Source organism: Onychomys torridus, chromosome 4 (assembly GCF_903995425.1).
Source record: "Onychomys torridus chromosome 4, mOncTor1.1, whole genome shotgun sequence".
NCBI classification, from domain to species: Eukaryota; Metazoa; Chordata; class Mammalia; order Rodentia; family Cricetidae; genus Onychomys; species Onychomys torridus.
In genome coordinates, this window is record NC_050446.1 from 43,120,537 (window position 1) to 43,139,010 (window position 18,474).

General features: G+C 35.5%; 1 protein-coding gene across 2 annotated transcripts in view; it reads right to left on the reverse strand.

The window, feature by feature from the left end:
* Positions 1-18,474, reverse strand: part of LOC118581481 (sodium channel protein type 1 subunit alpha) — a 140,989-nt gene that overhangs the window by 11,328 nt on the left and 111,187 nt on the right. For both annotated transcript variants that reach the window (XM_036183638.1, XM_036183637.1), the window contains exons 18-22: positions 15,164-15,284; positions 13,897-14,051; positions 11,767-11,940; positions 9,859-9,981; positions 1,922-2,203 (exon numbers count right to left, since the gene is read on the reverse strand). In XM_036183638.1, the coding sequence (XP_036039531.1) occupies positions 1,922-2,203; positions 9,859-9,981; positions 11,767-11,940; positions 13,897-14,051; positions 15,164-15,284 (855 nt within the window). The remainder of the gene's footprint in view (positions 1-1,921; positions 2,204-9,858; positions 9,982-11,766; positions 11,941-13,896; positions 14,052-15,163; positions 15,285-18,474) is intronic.

An 18,474-nucleotide genomic window follows, 5' to 3' on the forward strand; every position in this document is an offset into this window, starting at 1 on the left:
ATACAGCAATGCCAAATTAGACCTGAGACTATCCTGCAGAAAACTGTCTTCCAGGTGATCAACTGGCAACATTTAAGGTTTTTCTTTACTGTAACACTTTATGAATCATACAGGTTTATATAAAAAGTTGCAACCATCTTTTAAAGAAGCAACCCTATATTCACTTTATGTTGTGTGATCCTTGAAAAGAATGAGTTAATACAAATAATAGAAATGTGAAAGAGTAGGACACACTTGTCATTTGCACATTGAAGAGGGATCCCTACTCTAATGTCTTACAGTCATTTGGTATGTGTTTTAGAACATAGATTTTTGAGCTCAGAGGACCTGAAATGCATATATATTCCTTAGTCAGTGAGGAAACCTAGCAGGACTTTTTGAAGCATTTTGTTTTTAAATCACTAACTCTTGTGGAATGGTGGATAAAGTAAAAGTGTGACAGGAGAAATGCATCTTAGCCAGAAAACAGAAATACTTTTCATATCAAGCAGAGAGATGGGGAATGCGTCAGTGACTTAGGTCAATTACAGAACTTTTCTATCATAAAACTCATACAGAAACCAGAAGAAAGTAATTTGAGGAACTATTTCAAGGAATTACTAATCAACAGAAAGGCAAGAGGTAATTCTGTGTGGTCTAGTGGGAAATGGCCCTTAAAGATGTGTTTACTTCGAGCAGAACGTGTTGAAGAGCTATGCTCAGAAAGTCCCTTCTTTTTCAGAACCACTTAGCACTTTGAAGGATCATTTAAAATGCCCAACTTTTCTTCCTTGGTTTTATGAAGAGAATGATACGTTTTAGATATGCTTATGGGTAGAACAGCTCAGGGTTAGAGTGAATGGAAGGGAAATGTGGTGATTCCAATGTAATAGGAAATCATTCTTGCTTCACTTCAAAAATCATTGTATTGAGCTATGAACATTTGGAGTAGGCTACAGGTCTGGGAGAAAGAGATATTCCAAGAAAACAAAAGGAGACAAATTTATCAAAGGATCATCATAAGGACTTCTATGAAAACTGTTGGGAACAGTATAGGCTTGTTTGCTTGGTCCCTGGCTGAGTAATGGAAACGTTATCCTAGCAAACAGAGTACATTTCTGCTTTGAATACCCTAAAGAAGCAACAGGGAAGAAAATATATAGCGTTTTTGTTTTGTTTTGTTTTCAAGCAGAAAAAGTACAGCAATATATTTTTTTTAAAGTAATCTGACCTTTTCTAAACACAGTTTTGTTTCAGTTAGAAGTGTCACTGGATGAGTATGTTTAAGGAACCATAATCTTTTGTAATTTAAAAAAATATATAACCTACTTTTAGGGAACTAATGGGATGTTTAGGGTAAAACAACTCAGTAATGGTAATGAAAACTGGTATGATATGAGACTAGGGTTGTCTGCCTTTGAATTCTACATGCTCACACTCTGTTATTTTCATTTTACTAGGAAAAGATAATCTTCACACCCAACCATCTTCCCCAAACTTCCAATACAGACTGGCATTGCTAAGTATCAGTGAATTCCTACATATCAGTTACTATCCAGGAGTGTTTGCTAACTGTGTGTGTGTGTGTGTGTGCAAGCCATGTGCTGAGGAAGGGCACTTCATCTGTAGAACAAGCTTTTCAATTTCAGCAGAAAAAATATCAATGATTTTGTTTAGTTAATAGCAAATTTTTTGTAAGTACAGAAATTTGAGGAAACATGAGAGAAAAATAAGACCTTTGGAAAAAAACTGAAATGCCTGACCTCTGTTGACTATGTCTTCTCATGTGATGTTCCTACTCTTCTGGACTCACAAACTTGAACTAACAAATAATGCTGAAAAAAATATTATAAACTTTCTTCTTAACTAAATAACAGCTGTAATAATCACTTCGTTATTATTCTGAGCAATAAAATTTTCAGAGAAAATAGTGTTCACTTACAACTTGCAGCAAAGAGAGATACCCAAATCCTACATTATCAAAGTTTACTTTCACATTTTTCCATCGGGCAGTTTCATTTCTTTCTATTAGTTTTAGGCAATCAGAATGATTATTCACTTCGGTGATCTCAAACATGTCACCAGTTGTGGTGTTAATACAGTGGTAGAATTTGCCAGCAAACAAATTTACGCCCATGATGCTGAAAATTAGCCAGAATATAAGACAAACCAGAAGGACATTCATGATGGATGGAATTGCTCCTAACAGGGCATTCACAACCACCTAATACACAAACGGAGAGAAAGAAAAGTCAGAATTCTTATTGATTACAAGTGAAAAGACATTCCCCTAGGAATTTTTAATCTTCATTTTTTTCTACCAAGACTACTTATCCTATTTATGTAAGAGCAAAGCAAAATAATCTCAAAACAAAATCCATTCTTTCTTAAATGTTATGCTTAGGAAAATAAATATAGGCAATATGCAAAGAAATGGGGTAAAAGAAGAAATTTAATATAAAAGAGGAGCTAAAGAAAAAGCCAAATCAGAGGAATTTGCTACTGGATGACGTCAGATGTGGAGTTTGTTAGAAAAAAAAAAGAGAGGTAGGAACTTCTGGGCAGAAGTTTAGCTCATTACAAAAAAATAAAAAAATATATATGTTGAAGGACAGAACTAAAACATTTGGGCATGAATTGATTTGACCAATACACTTCAGAAATAAATTAAAATTCAGAAGTATAAATATAAAACTATTTTTAACACCTAATATATTTTTGGCCTTAATTATCCATGCATTGCTATAACTAATAATAGTTTTTGCATAAGAAGCAAGACAATTTAGCATTATGTATTTCAGTAGATCATCACATCGTTTATTTCAAGCTCCAGTCATGTCAGTGTTTGATTTACTGAGTTTAATCCGATAAACTTCTTTTAAATCAGTTTCTTAGGAAAGTAAGACAAAGAGGGATGCCATACATAATTCTCAATTCTGATGGAATTCTGTAAAGCTAAACTGTTATCTCCCCTTTCTATGAAAAGATATTTACCTCCCACTCATCCTTAACCCAGGACTACAGATTAAAAATATTTGACATACTGTAGTCCCAGCTTCTTTCTCCATAGCTCTCCCTGGAGTTGCATGTGAGCAGCTAAGAGAGGAGATAAAGGCCGGCCCTACTATGCTCTTCAGTGGTAGATGTGTCTCAGACTTGAGCAAAAAGGACTGAGATTGATTCCAATCATGTGGCAAGACTTGCTGCTCTTGTCAATTTGGTACTTCAGAATATCGTCCATTTGCTTTTGATTAGAGTTTAATTTCAGAATACACATTTTTGATTGTCTGACAGTAGTGTAAGAGCCAATTCCTTGTACTTCTGAGCCCTGACTGAACTCTGTAAGAAACAATAACCATCAGAGGCCTCAAAATAGTGTGTTATGTGGGCCAAAGGAAATAATGAAACCAGTAATGACAAAGATGGGAATGAACACGAAAAGGATAATTCGACTGAGCTGCCCAGGCAGAAGCAGAAGATAGGCTCATGTGGAGAACCCGCACAACTATCTCCCTCTATAGCCCACCTAAAAGAGTTAACACATAAACCTTCCTTTATATAGTATTTTTAAAGTTATCTTCAATTTAATTTTTAAATTATTTGTTGAAAAATGGTTCTAAAAATAGTTTATATATTAAGTGTACTCATAAAGTTGCATCTTTGTGAATTTGATATGTGAACACTGAAACTGAGTAATTGTTTCTCTGAAGTCTGTCTCAATCCACACTCAAGTGCTGTGTCTGCTGCAACTACAGTGTCTGTACTAAGGTGTGACCTTCTGCCTTTGACCCCATGGCACTGACCATTGCGACACCAGTCTGTAGCTCTCATACTGCATTCTTAAACCTTTCCAACTTGGCCATTTGCCCACCTCCCTGATCTTCTTGGCTCTGCCCTCTGTTAGTTTAGAATTACATTATTGTCAGATTTTTCTTTCCCCTTCTTTCAGTATAGATAGAAGGAATTGATCTACCCCAAGTCCCATTTTAAAATTAATGGTTCTCTAGGCATTAGAAAACATTTCCTTTTCTTTGACATTTACATCACTCCATAGTCTGTGTGTCTACTTTCCATGAAACATTTAAAAATCACATCTATCTGTCTGTCCGTCTGACTCTGTGTGTGTGTGTGTGTGTGTGTGTGTGCTATAGCACTTGTGTGGAGGTCAGGGGAATACTCACACTCACAGGAACCCATATGGGGTGGGTTCAGGGTTCTGGGGATTGTGCTCAGGTGCTAGACTTAGCTGCTAAAGGATCTCACTACCCTGACACAGTTCCTCTTCCAGCTTCCCTAACTGGCTACATACACTTCACACCCCTCTATGATAATGACTATGTGCTAATGTGTTTGCCTGAGGCACGAGACTCTTCTTTCTTTACCACTCCCTGCCCAGTATTTCTCCTAGAAATGACCTCCCTTCTCAGGACGTTAGCTCAAAGTAAACACAGCTTTTATTGAGTCTAACTCCACCCACCAGTTCAGCCTCCTTAACAAAGATGAGAGTTTTCTCCTTTGACTTCAAGAATCATTCTAGTACTGAAAAGAAATATAAAGACAATTTAGTATTGGGGTTTCATTTGGGAAATGAGAATAAAGAAATTAAAACAAGTGAGGTTCAGAAAGTGAACCAGAATTTGTTCACCCTGTTTATTTTTTCAAGAATTTCCACCAGTTATGCCTCCTCTGTGTGAAAGTGATACTATGTCTTTGGTAGATTATGATACTTTGATGTGTGTATGTCTAGTGCAAATATGTGTGTTTGCATGTGACAGCATATATGTATAGGTGTGCATGCACATGTGTGAGCACATGTGTGAGGCATGAACTAGATGTAGGAGTGGGGGAATTTCTTGACTGTTTTCCATCTTGTTCATTGAATCAATTGAACTCAGAGCTTGCTGACAGGGCTAGTCTGGCTAGCTAGCATGCTCTGAAATCTATTCCTATCATCCTAATTCTGGAACTAGAGGTGAGTTGCTATTCCCATGTGGCATTTATAAGGGTTCTGGGGATCCAAACTCCATCCCTCATGCTTCACTGGCTAGGGACTAAACTACCGAACCATCTCCACAGACAGATACTAATATCTTCTTGAAAATGTAAGATACATTTAAAAATTATTAAGGCTTTGCTTGTCTCAAGTGTGACAGAGAGCTTTCAAAACAGGAAAAGAAAAATAACTGGCTGAAGGAACAAATGAAGTAAAATTTATCATAGTATGCTTTGAACACAGCATAATTTTTAGCTTTTATTTCTTGATTATATGAGAAGAATAAGCAAAGATTTAAATAAGAAAAATGTTTGCGTAATGTAATAAATGTGAAAGATATCCTTTGAAACAGGAACTGATTCTGAATTAAAATTAATGCCCATTAATGGACTTGTGATGATTTCAAATATTGTGTAGGAATGTAGTTGAGAAGAAGATGTACAAATTTGCCACAGATTTGGCTCAGTGAGAAATATTATTTCACAAGGAACTTTGTCTCAGAAAAACATTTGGCATACCATCAGAGGATTGCCATTCAAAATGCACTTAAAGATGTGATTTCATTAAAGTACAGAGCAAAAGATCACAAAAGGATTGTTTGTCCCAAGAGTGCCAACCATCCCTCGGTTCTGCAGAGAGGGAGATGTATTAATTCTTTTCAGTCTCTAGGGAGAGTCAGTAATTGGCTCCCATGTGGGATGTACTGGGAAGAGTTGGTCTAAATAAATTGGAAAGAACAAATTGAGGTTACGAAGTACATAAAAGGAGATGTTTAAGAAAGAAGCATGCTTAATGGGTTGATCACAGAGATTGCTTCTTCTAACAATTAAAAAAAAAAAATCTCCCAATAGAATTTCTCTATTGTAGCAAATCAGTTCTTAGAGTCTACTTCTTCTTCAGGGTCAACATGTCTGATTAAATCAATGAAAAATGAGGAACAGACAAATATGTTACTTGATGCTAGAAATTTCAGTGCATTCAAAAGTATCCTCCAAATGAAGGCATTTTGATTTTTTTCAAGTTAATGGTAATCATGGGTTTTATAGTTTTTCTAAGAAATATAGAAAATTATATAAACAATAATGTAAAAATAGGAAAGTAGAAATCCTGAATTCTGTATACAAAAAGTAAAAAGTCTTTAAAAAGAAACTAACACCTAAATCAGTGTTATAAAATTTTACTAATTTGGATATTTCTGATAGAATGTATCAATTACCCAAACATAATGCTATTTTTCTTCTTCTAAGTAATAAAAAATATCTCTCTTATATAAGTCTCCTAAATTTAAGGAGGTAATAAAAACGTAGCTTTGTTTTTATTTTGTTTTGGGGTTCACTGTGATAGCTTCTAAGATGCTGGGAAGTTATTGGGGCGGCTTACAAGAGGTTGGTTTTTGCATTAATACCTTACTGCTCATGATTTTTTTCATTTCTGCATGAATATTCTGTTTTATATAGTTCAATTAAGTTGATTTTTCACATTTCTTGGTTTTCTAATTTAAAACACATTTTTTGCATATTCCACTCTTTTATAGGTATCTTGATTTGCTACCTTTTGCAAATAACATATTTTTATGCAATAAGAATGAGAATGATCAAAATAAAGACCCTATGATACTTGGTATGTTGCACCCTAGTCTCTGCTCACACACGTTAATAATCAACTGATGGAATGTAGCTGGCCCTTGGAGGGACCAGAACAGACAGTGTATCCAAAAGCAAGAGTGAGATGCCTCAGTCACTATCGTCAGTTGTCAAGTTAGAATGTTTTCATAATCATCCTATGCCAGGGTCCCCCACCCTCACCAATCCAGTAATATCCCCATAAATGGACAATGAACTATACCGTAGCTGAATCATATTTAGTGAGACTTAATAAAGATATGCACTACTGTGGTTATAATCCACAGAAGGGAAGTTCACAGATATATAGATATGTATTTTTCCCCCAAGAAACGGAAGCTCACTGAAGGTATTGGGTGGGGAAGTATATGCTGTATTGTCCCTACCGTGGTGCGATCATACCCTTCCCATTCCCTCCCTCATCCCACTACACATAAGTCACAGTGCAAGGATTAAAGGTAGCAAAAGGGGTAATACAGTACCCATAATAAAGGGCTGAGGGGAGGAACCACCGCTCCACCCCATCCAAGTTGGAGCAAGATTATCCTATATAAAATAGAAATATATAGTTTATTATTAGTTAGAAATCTGATATGACAGAACATTTGGTGTTACTTTTTTTTGTATATGATGCTCACTGTCTGTTTCCCTAGCAATTAAGACTTGAGTTCCTTTGAAAAGATATTTACGATTTCCCAGATTAGGAAACTAAAAATACCAATTTAAATACAAGTTTTATTTGACCCTAGCTATTCACGACATTGGTTCATTCAGTTCAATTTCACAAGTTGAAAAATTTGGACTGGAAATTTGAAATACAATAAATGTTCAAAAGCTGTCAGCCAAAAATGTGCATAAAACATGCAAAACACAAAGGGCAACGTGATGATAACTCATTTTTCACTCTCTAACTCCTTCTCGAGCATTCTGCAGCATGCTTTATTCAGTAGTGTTGCATAAAAGCACATGCTTTGAAAGAGTGACAGAAAACCCAAAGCAAAATGAGCGCCTGGTTCACGCTGTGACCCAGCTATTGGGAATCTATGCTGCCAAGGAGAATAAAATGAGAGTTTCTGAAGATAGTCTAATCTCACTTCCCAGTTACAATCATCATCACATCCAACCTCACCATCATCCACAGTTACACTTTTATGAAATAGAGGAATTCATATACTGGAAATACAACAGTAGAGTCAATAATTAGATTATTTTTGACTTTACAATGCCAAACTGGTGCTGAGGAGTTGTCATTGGTGTATGGTATTCCTGATCTCACTTTTGCCAAGGAATCAGAGGCAGACCTCAGTTTCTTCGCATCTACACTGAGTATTTGTTTCTATGACTCTGTTTTTATTGTTAAAGCACTATTATTAATCATAGATAAAGTTACTTCTGTAAATACCAGAAAATAGAAAACAAACCCATTTGTTACGGAAAGTAAATGTTACATATAAAAATAAATGACTACAGATTTACTTTTTATTTTTTGGTTTTCTGAGACAGGGTTTCTCCCTGTAGTTTTGGTGCCTGTCCTGGATCTTGCTCTGTAGACCAGGCTGTCCTCGAAATCAGACATCTGCCTGGCTCTGCCTCCTGAGTGCTGAGATTAAAGGCATGCACCATCACTGCCTGGCTGACTACAGATTTAATAATCTTCTAAAAGGTCAAATTTGAAATGTTTTATTATTTTTGATTTTTCAAGACAACCACATATACTTAGTATTATTTTGAATTGGGGAGCCTTTTAAATTATGGATTTTAATTCAGCCAATGTATTTTTTATATAAAATGTATGGAAACAATGTTTTCCTTGGCAACTGAAATTGCTGTTCTGGAATGACAGTGCTCTTTTCACAGAAAAAAATTAAATTCTGCATAATCTGGGAAAAGTTTATGATAATTTTTTAATATAAATGTGAATATGAAATCAAATCTTTGTGCTTGATTGTGTCTAGTGAAGAGAAGTTTCCATATGTGTTAGGGAAATTAAAAATGAGTGTTAAGTTTCTTTTTTTTTTTTTCCAAAACAGGGTTTCTCTGTGTTGTTTTGGTGCCTATCCTGGATCTCACTCTGTAGACCAGGCTGGCCTAGAGCTCATAGAGATCCACATGGCTCTGCCTCCCGAGTGCTGGAATTAAAGGCATGAGCCACCACCACCTGGCTGAGTATTAAGTTCTTAAAGTATTGTATAATAAAATTTACAATAGATTTCTATTCATGAGGGAATACAGTACAAAAGCCATCTACATGCTGGTAGAGGGTCCTGCAGTACCACTTGCTTTATAAGCATAAGTGACCCTAAGGGAGTAGCAGGACAAGGCTTTCTCTTTCGTTTACATATTTCATCTGCTTTGCTTAGAGAACATAAATTTTGGGTCTTAAAAACAAAAAAAAAATCAATTTTGACACCATACATCTTATATAAATGAATGTTTTATGCTGGAAAATAATCATAATAACAATATGCCAATAAATGTGAAATTCTAACTTGGGATGAATTATGGAGAAGGGTTTAATGTTTTGCCCAAAAGAGCAATATAAAATTTTGTGTAACTGAGAAATGCAATTTAAGTTAAGGTTCACCAGTGAGTCATCTATGGTAATGAATAAAAAAATACATGTTCTGCTTCTTTTTCCTTAACTTTATTGTCATAAGATGTGTGGGATATATATTTAATTAATATCTTACTTATGTATTAAGATTAATTCAGTTACAACTGAGGTGGTATTAAGAGTAATTCAGCCAGTAAATATCTGTCCTTGATTATATTCAAATAATGAAAATTTTGGCATTCTAAAGACAAAACATTTGACAACTTCTCATTTTTTTTTTGCCTTTGTACTCATACACACTGTGATTCACGTGACTTTCAATAAGATCCCTTATGTACAGATGAGTCATCACAAAGAAAAATGACATAAAATTATCTTTAGGTAATTGTTATAGAGCTCCATTTAGTTCTTTAATAGAGTATCTGCCTTTCTTTCCCTTTCTATTCGGGATTGTAAGGAAACTCCCAAGATCAATTATGAAAGAAAGTCCTTTTCATTAGCAATGCAGATAAATGATACTAAATCATTTTTAGAGAGGCCTATTTTCTCTTGCATATCACCAAGAAGTAAATATGCAGCAGAGAAAATGACAAAGTAGCAATTTCGCAGAGACTTGCCATTCCTTTTGCATGCATTTATTTCTTGTTAGTTAAACTGAATTCAGTCTAGCTTTGGCAATATATGATGCTCCGGAGTTCTCCTTTTCTTACCCTCATCCCTTCAAATCGTGATAATGCTCTTAGAGGTCTCAGAGCTCTTAGTGTCCTGAGGGATTTGATGGCCCCAAGTTCAGAGTAACCCAGGGCGTTTGCTGTTAAACTGACCAATGAAACCTGTGCAATACAAATAACAACAATGAATAAATGAAACTGCTTTAATTCAATTTCTATATAACAGACAGTTTTTAAAAAAAAAAAAAACATATAGTGTTCTGCTATTCTACTCAATGAACATAGCAATAAAATGACTCTCAATGATACATTACTGTATTTTTAGAACAGTGCCTCACTCAACCCTCATTAGAGAAGCTTCTTCTTGCAGTAGGTGGTAATTAACACAGAGTCCCACAACTAGACAATGTTGAGTGAGAGGCATGGAGCACTCAGCCCTAAATGGGATGTGTTCATTAGACCCGCCTCTTTAGGCTCAGGGAGCTATGAGGAAGAGGCTGTTCAAAGATTTTTAAGAGCCGGAGGTGGTGGAGGACTCCAAGGAAATAGTGTCTTCCAAACACAACAGAGTGAGACACACTTGAATTCACAGAGACAGTGAAAGCATGCACAGGACCAGAAGAAATTTAAACCAGACTAAATCCAGCATGGAGGAGGGGACAAGAGCAGAAAGCCCCACACCTAATGAAGAAACTATCTGCAACAGATACCCCCTGGGAGAGAGAAAATAATTTTTCTTCAGTGTAGTGAAACTGGGTACATATTACCCACACTCGAGGGTGGTCCTTAGGGTCAGAAATGGCTGATCAAGACAAGATGGACTCAGGGTTGCTGTTGTTTGTTTGTGTGCTTATTTTGTTATGGTTTGGTGTTTTTTGTTTTTACTTTTGTTTTCTTTTTTTTTTTTTTTAAATAAAATGAAGTTGTGAGGGTCGGGAGGATGGGAGATCAGGCAGGGCTTGGGGGAGAGGAAATATAATCAAAATATACTGTATGAAAAACTTCGAAAACAATAAAATATAAAAAGGACATAGATGAATATTGAAAGTTAAGAATCTGCAAACCACCCATCCCAACTGTGAGTTATGAAAACATGAGCTAATTTCTAATGATTAATTTCCTTTTAGTATTGTAAAATCGATTGTTCCTTTGAGGACTCCTTCAATTCACTCACCTCATCTTGACCTCACATTGTGGCCTTGTTACTTGTTTTAAGTAAATGAAGTATTGATTATTAATAACTAAAATTCTCTATAAGGACATTTGGTATATCAAGGACTTCAAAGAAAAATTCCTCCTCCCTGACATAAAGTAGGCACGTGTTTCTCTACCCTTTGCAACCTTATTGGAATGGAGTTAGAAACCTCTGCATAGAATCTTCCAGTAGATAACAGAGATTTATAAAATTACTGTAGTGCCCAATCTCCCTTTTGTTGATAAACAAAACCAGTGAAAGAATGGGTGGAGAGCCATATTGGAGTCTGTCTGGTTCATAACATGGCAGAATAAATACTGTACTCTTTAAATGTCCTTTTCCATCACTATTAAACATGATTTTTAAATTTATTTTTCCTACTAGATCTTATCTCCCTTATTTTTAAGTATTTATGTATTTATTTATTTTGGTTTTAACAACAGGTTTCTCTATGTAGCCCAGGCTGTCCTGAAACTTGCTCTGTAGATCAAGCTGGCCTTTAATCCAGATATCTAACTGCCTCTGTCTCCTGAGAGCTGAGATTAAAGGTGTGCGCCAGCTCCCCTATTTGAATCAGTTACTGAATTAGTCTAGAACTTCTGAGTTTCATGCTTTCATTTGGCGAGAGAGTTTAGGGCCAAACAGCCTATCTTGTCATCAGAACACAGTGGCTAGAGTTTCTTCATTTCAGAATTAGGATACAAATGAGACAAACAACCTCCAACAAAAGGCATGATATGGAAGATACCTACATCAACTATTAAGAAGTCCAGCCAACACCAGGCATTGGTAAAATATGTTTGATAGCCATAGGCCACCCATTTGAGAAGCATCTCCAGGATGAAGATGTAAGTGAAGACTTTGTCAGCATATTCCAGCATGGTCTTGATCGTCTTTCGCTGATCAATGTATATATCTTCAAAAGCCTAGGGAAAAAAAGTTATACATTTTAGCTTTCAAATGCCCCAGAATCTTAAAGCTAGATTTTTATGATTAAATGTGTACATAGTATTTCTTTGGGACAGGAGAGCAGAGCCACAGTGTTAGTGTTGTTATGTTATTCTCTAGGTCTTTTCATTTTAACTCAAAGGAAAAAGTATAGTTTTCTAGTTACTAAAACCAGAGGGGTCTTCATGATTTTTTTTTTTAAGCTGAGGATCGAACCCAGGGCCTTGTGCTTGCTAGGCAAGCGCTCTACCACTGAGCTAAATCCCCAACCCCCAGAGGGGTCTTCATGACACCACTCTTTCTGAAGTAGAAGCATAATTTCATGGGTCAATTGGATAGACCAGGAAGTATTTCTCAATGTCATAGTATATGGGAGTCATTGTGTTTTCTTTCTTTGGTTCCATCCTGTGGGTGCGACTCAGTGGCTAGAGAATTTGTCTAAGGTATGTGAGGACAGCAGTTTTATTTTAAGCACTGTGAGAGGAAAAAAATCCATCTCTTTTATTGCTTATTTTTTTATAGTGGAGAGATTAAAGAAATAAGGAATGACTGTTTTTATAAAGCAGAAATGGTTTATCAACATGCTGTCCAATTTTATTAAGTAGTTAGCTGCTTATTTGTTTATTGGTTTTGCTGATAATTTACCTTCTTAGCAGATAGTGTGACATTACTTAATGATAATGTGACTTTACTTTTCAGTTAGATCTTAATATGTGTTGTACTAATATAAACCCCAGCTGGTACTTTACTTCTAATACATATTTCTTTCAATGCTGAAAGGATTTTTTTTTTTTTTGTCTAAGGTGATATGTAGAAGATGCTTATTTTACCCAGATAGTTACAGGAAAATAAATAAATGATTTAAAACTTGTGTTTGTGTTTTTTAAAAAGATTTATTTATTTATTATTATGTATACAGTGTTCTATCTGCATGTATGCCTGCAGGCCAGAAGAGGACACTAGATCTCGTTATAGATGGTTGTGAGCCACCATGTGGTTGCTGGGAATTGAACTCAGGACCTCTGGAAGAACAGCCAGTGCTCTTAACCTCTGAGCCATTTCTCCAGCCCAAGTGTTTGTGTTTTAATCAAGCAAGTGCTTTGTGTTTATTTATGTATATATTTTATCTATGTATCCATGTATGTGTGTATGCATATATATATAAATCTATTTATCGCTCAATCATCTATATCTATCTATCTATCTATCTATCTATCTATCTATCTATCTCTCTGTCTGTCTCTCTATCTCTATATCTATTATCTATTAATCCAAGTACTTTATGGCTTAAATATTTCCTAGTACCTAAAATTTTAGAATGCTATCAATATACTTGTATTTTCATAAAAATTTTCATCTAAATTTAAGCAGATTCTGATAAAGCGAACACCTTCCTGTGAAGACATTCCAATCCTTAAAAAATCACTCAGGTGTGCTGCCCACTACTTGTTGTCACCAATATTTATTGTTTCCTGAGAAGCCCAAGAATAGTGAACCCACACGAGAATAGACAGAGAAGGGGTCCCTCTGGGCTTACTCTGCCCACAAAGAGTTCATCAGAACTCAGAGGAGAGATAATCCCAACAATAGCACTTCCATGAACTCGACTGTGCTTCTCATGTTCACATTTGGTTCAGCAAAGACAAATTGAATGCTCATTTGTTTACCGCGATCAAACAGAAGGGCCAAATTTTCCGAGCTGCTTCCTAACAAGCAAGCATTGATGAATGATGAGAAATACATGTGCACAGGCAGAGGCAAACCCAGACATGCAGGGTTAGTCATTCAATTTGTGGCTGGGGGATTAAAAAGGTGCAATTATTGAAGCCTCATTGGTAACGAAGGCAGTGAAGTACCAAGGGTTAAAGTCACTCGGTGCCAGGTGATTTTCAAAGTAGCTACTGTAGCACTTTGGGTTAATGATGGCCACTCACCAGAGCACCGCTACTCAGGAGAATCATGAAGACGATGAAGGTCTCAAACCAGTTGTGCTCCACTATCCGGAAGCATGTTCGACGCAGGTTCCACCACTGCTTGCCTCTCCCTTCTTCCACGCTAATTTGACAGCACTTGAATCTCCGTACACAGCCTGCAAGCACAGGGTCCCAAAAGGAGTTGAGAAGAGCTCTGCTGCCTCCACCACACACCATGTCAAGGCCAGGTTCATCCTCCCACCGCCAGAACTATCCCTCATTGGTTGTGATGACACTTTCAGCTTACAGTAAGAAGTGTGTGCTTATGAGCAGTGGGGAATCAATGGGCCATGAAGCATCTTCAGTCAGATCTTGCCTTTTCTTTACACAATGCTGCCTTCAAAGAAGACACTTTGTAAATTACAAATAGTGACAAGTAGTTTGTCTTTTACTGGATGACCGTATCACATCTGTTGTAGATACTCTAATAAAGGACTTCAAAATGAAATTGGTCACTGAACAGAAAACATCTCCCTTAAGAAATGTGTAGAACAGCAATACAGATTTCTTCAGCATTCGGGTATCCTTGAGGTGATCCTGAAAGTGACATGCATGGTCCTGCTTGGATGCACCTTTGACTTCCCCCAATGCTTTCATTTTCTGAATCAAACCCATGGACAGCACTAACTACCTTTCTAAACACTGTGGACGAAAAATTAAAAGGGAGAGTGGAAGGTACTATGTATGTTCTTGTGTCTAAACACTTTACACCAAGGTTTTAAAGAAAAGAGATAAACACAGGAACAAAAAGGGAAGCAAAAGGGAGACAAAGTGAGGAGAAGAGGTGGGATGTCAGAAGAAAATAGAGAAAGAAAAAGAAAGGAATGAATGGAAGAAGACAGGATTGCAGGACAGAGCTGAGGAACAGAGCACTAAAGGAAAGGGGCAGAAGGTAGGGAGGAACTGCTATGAACACTGAAAATGAAAGTATTCTTAAGTGAGCTGTTAGATGAATTCTTGTTAGAGCTGGCCAGCAGGGCAAGAAACTTCCTGATGGGCATACAGAGGCAGTTTTGAGAAAGGTTTAGAGTGATTATGTGCATCATTTATAGAGGGGACAAAGAAAGACTAATGACCTTTTAGGCCTATAAGGCAAAGAACAACTAGTAGAAAATTAAATGGGTCTATTGCTAAGTTTGATTGTATTTAAGGAACCAACTTTGGGTGGTCAGCAGCTGAAAAGACTGCACTCTGCAAGTGAGAGGCTAGCTGAAGACCTTATCTTTACCTTCAGTGAAGCAGGCTTCGGGCTCAAGGGTTTCTTCGGGTTCCATGACAGGCTGTTCCTCTGCAGGTGCCCCGATGTCCACTGTGCTCCCTTCTGAAGAGCTACTGCTTTCATTGAGTTTCTGTGCATAAAATGGGCATGTAAAGCAAATTCCGTTAATTTAATTTCCTAATATGTAGCCTACCAAGAAGGGATTATTACCATGGCTTCATTTTTTTACATTTTGTTTTGAGGCAAGGTTATCTGAAAATTTATAGTAAAACAAAGATTCAGAAGAAGAAATAGGAAAACCTCCCTGTTATTTCCTTCTCCAGGAATTTCTGTGTGCAATCAGATATTGCTATGTTGTATTGGGATGTTACAAGTGACCATTAGCAACACACAGTGAGGAAAGCTCTGTCCTGTGGATTGGAGAATGGGGAGTGTGTCATCATTTATAGGCATGGGGAAAAGAGAGAGAAAGAGAATGAAACTAAGATAATGTCTACCTTAAAAGGGAATAAAATCATTAAACTAGTCTGTGTTTAAATCTTTATGTATGTTTCTTTAATACTCTTACTTCTGAGCAATTATGACCTGATGCTTTAACTTATCTTTGTAATATTCATTTTAGGTAGCTCAGAAGAATTATTTATTATAAAAGCATTCATATTTTTATATTTCATGTGTTCTTTGGAGAAAAGGTGCCATATTAAAAGTAAAAAACATATCAATAAACAACCTTATACTAGTAAATAAGCATGTTCAATTACTGGAAAATATTTTAGAATGTAATGCATTGTAAAAACAAATCAATAAATGCATGGAAAAGTCAGTTTCCCCCTCAATGAGTAATATTTATGCTAATACACGTGTGAAGCTAATTATATAGAAACATTATTTCTCAGAGTTTGGCAGTAGTAACCAGATGCATAGCTATCTTTTTAACTTCTCAAGAGACAATGATGGCAAAACCAGCAGGAAATATGAACTTATTTCAAAGATAGGAGCTAGTTCTGGGAATTCTTTGTAAAGATGGTGTGCTAGCCTTCAAATTTGGGTAAAAGTAAGTAGTATATTTGGTAATTTAGTCAGGTAAGATATACTGAATACCAACAACATGTTAGACACTTAGTGTTTATTGGCAACTAAAACATTCACAGCCTTATTTGATATTTGAAATAGAGTATTATATTTTCCAAATTATAGATTTATGTAGACCCTAAAAGACATCACACCAACTGCATACTCAACATGTATTTTAAATAAGAAATTTTAAGTATCATACTAAAACTATTCATGTTTAGAATACAATTTCATATATATGAAACAGAGGTTTACTTGTGTATTTGCTCAAAGGAAGATGACATCTACATCTGGGTCTATATCCAACTGATTGTCTTTTAAATTTCTTATGAAATAGAAAATTACAGGTCATGGGGATCTGTGTAGATATGAAAGATCAGTCTATTTCTCAGCATTCATTTTGAAGATTACCTCTGACAATATACACAGATTCTTCACTGAAAACTAATTTAACTTTCCAAAAAACTATGATGTTAGCCTATTTACCACATTCAGCATCTGGAGTATTTACTGTTTGATACAGGATGCAATAACAGGTAGATTTTTAAATCAACATTTGGGCTACATTTGCTTGGAACGATCTTATCTTTGATTCTACCATTTTGTCTGATTTAAAAACATGCCCAAGGATAAATCATGTGCTTGCTTATCTAACAGATGAAGAGAACCATTAGATGGAGGGCTTAAGTTACAATGCCCCATAATTCATCAAGACATGGCCTTCTGAAGGTCCATATGTCTCATTCTCAACAAAATTGGTATTTACCAGTGGCTGTAAAGTAATCGGTCCAGGCTGAGTTTTGCCACTTCATTAAGTCATTTCATACTAATAACTTTTATTGACATTCTCAGTGTTGTAAGAATTAATACTTATTTTATAAAAAATTATGAATACAGTAGCATTTCAATAAATTATGAATACAGTAGCATTTCATTATCATCCCTCATTCTTCACTATAAAACAGTATTCAGTGTATGATGCTTTCTCTTCACGTAATGATCAGTGAATTGATTTGAGAAGGTAAGATTCTTTACTAACATTCATTAATTATTAGAAATCCTATCTCTACCTATGAATAAATTTATGTGTGGGCAGAGATTCAGTTGAAATTTAATTTACATAGCAAATTTATCTTGCTGAACATATAATAGTGACTTGCTAGATCTCTAAATATAATTCAGTCTTTATCAAGAATTACAGTATCAGATGTAATTCAAATAAAATCCCTTCTTTAGTAGTATCATTTTTCATTGTCAAATGGAATGAAAAGTTGTCAAGTAGTTTGTTCTCCAATAAGGACCTCAGAAATGAGTTAGTCTCTACATAAAAGTTGCTCCATCAAATTATAAGTTGAATGATGCTAACAAGAATGTACACTTAAAATTTATTATTACATTTATTAAGTCATTTTGTGTATGCATGTGTGTGTGTGTGTATCTGTGAAGGTACATGCGTGTTGTAACACACATGGAATCCAAAAGATAACTTGATGGAGCCAGTTTTCTCTTTCTACTTTCTGGGTCCTAGGTATTAAGTTCACATCTTCAGACTTGGTGCCAAGCACCATTACTCATGGAAGTATCTCACTGCCTTATCATTGCTTTTTCCTTATACCAATGATTTCATGCTATAATACTGACATTTGTTAGTAAAAGACTGCCAATAGCCAGTTTTACTTCTTTCTAGCCATAGCATCTTTTTCACAAGGGCCACTGTTTTCACTTATTGTGCCTTTAAAAGAAAACAAAGATGATTTATTTGATGGAACTAACTACTATTTTCCTTGTTCTAAGAAAATGACTTATCTGAGAATGCCTGGACTGAAAAATTGCAAGAACCCAACCCAAGGCATTATTTTAGTTTTTGACACATTTTCAAGATGTCATTTTGTGTAGAAGGCAAATAGATACCTGGTATAGAAATGAAGAATATAGATATGGTAGGATGAAAGGATAGATTAATGTACCCACTTTTAAAGAGCAACAACTTGTTTAAAATGTTTTACGTTAGTATAGATTTTAGTTTGTTGATACAAGTTTAAACTTAATTTTGTTATACTGTATATATATATATATATATATATATATATATATATATATTTCTACTCTCATTTGAGGTATTATGTTTATGAAACTCATTTAGATTGTAATGGATAATTAAAAAATACAGATTAATAATTAGTCTTCTATGATAATCAAACTTATAGTCATGTTAAGTTTTCTAGGTATACATAGATATAATTCAG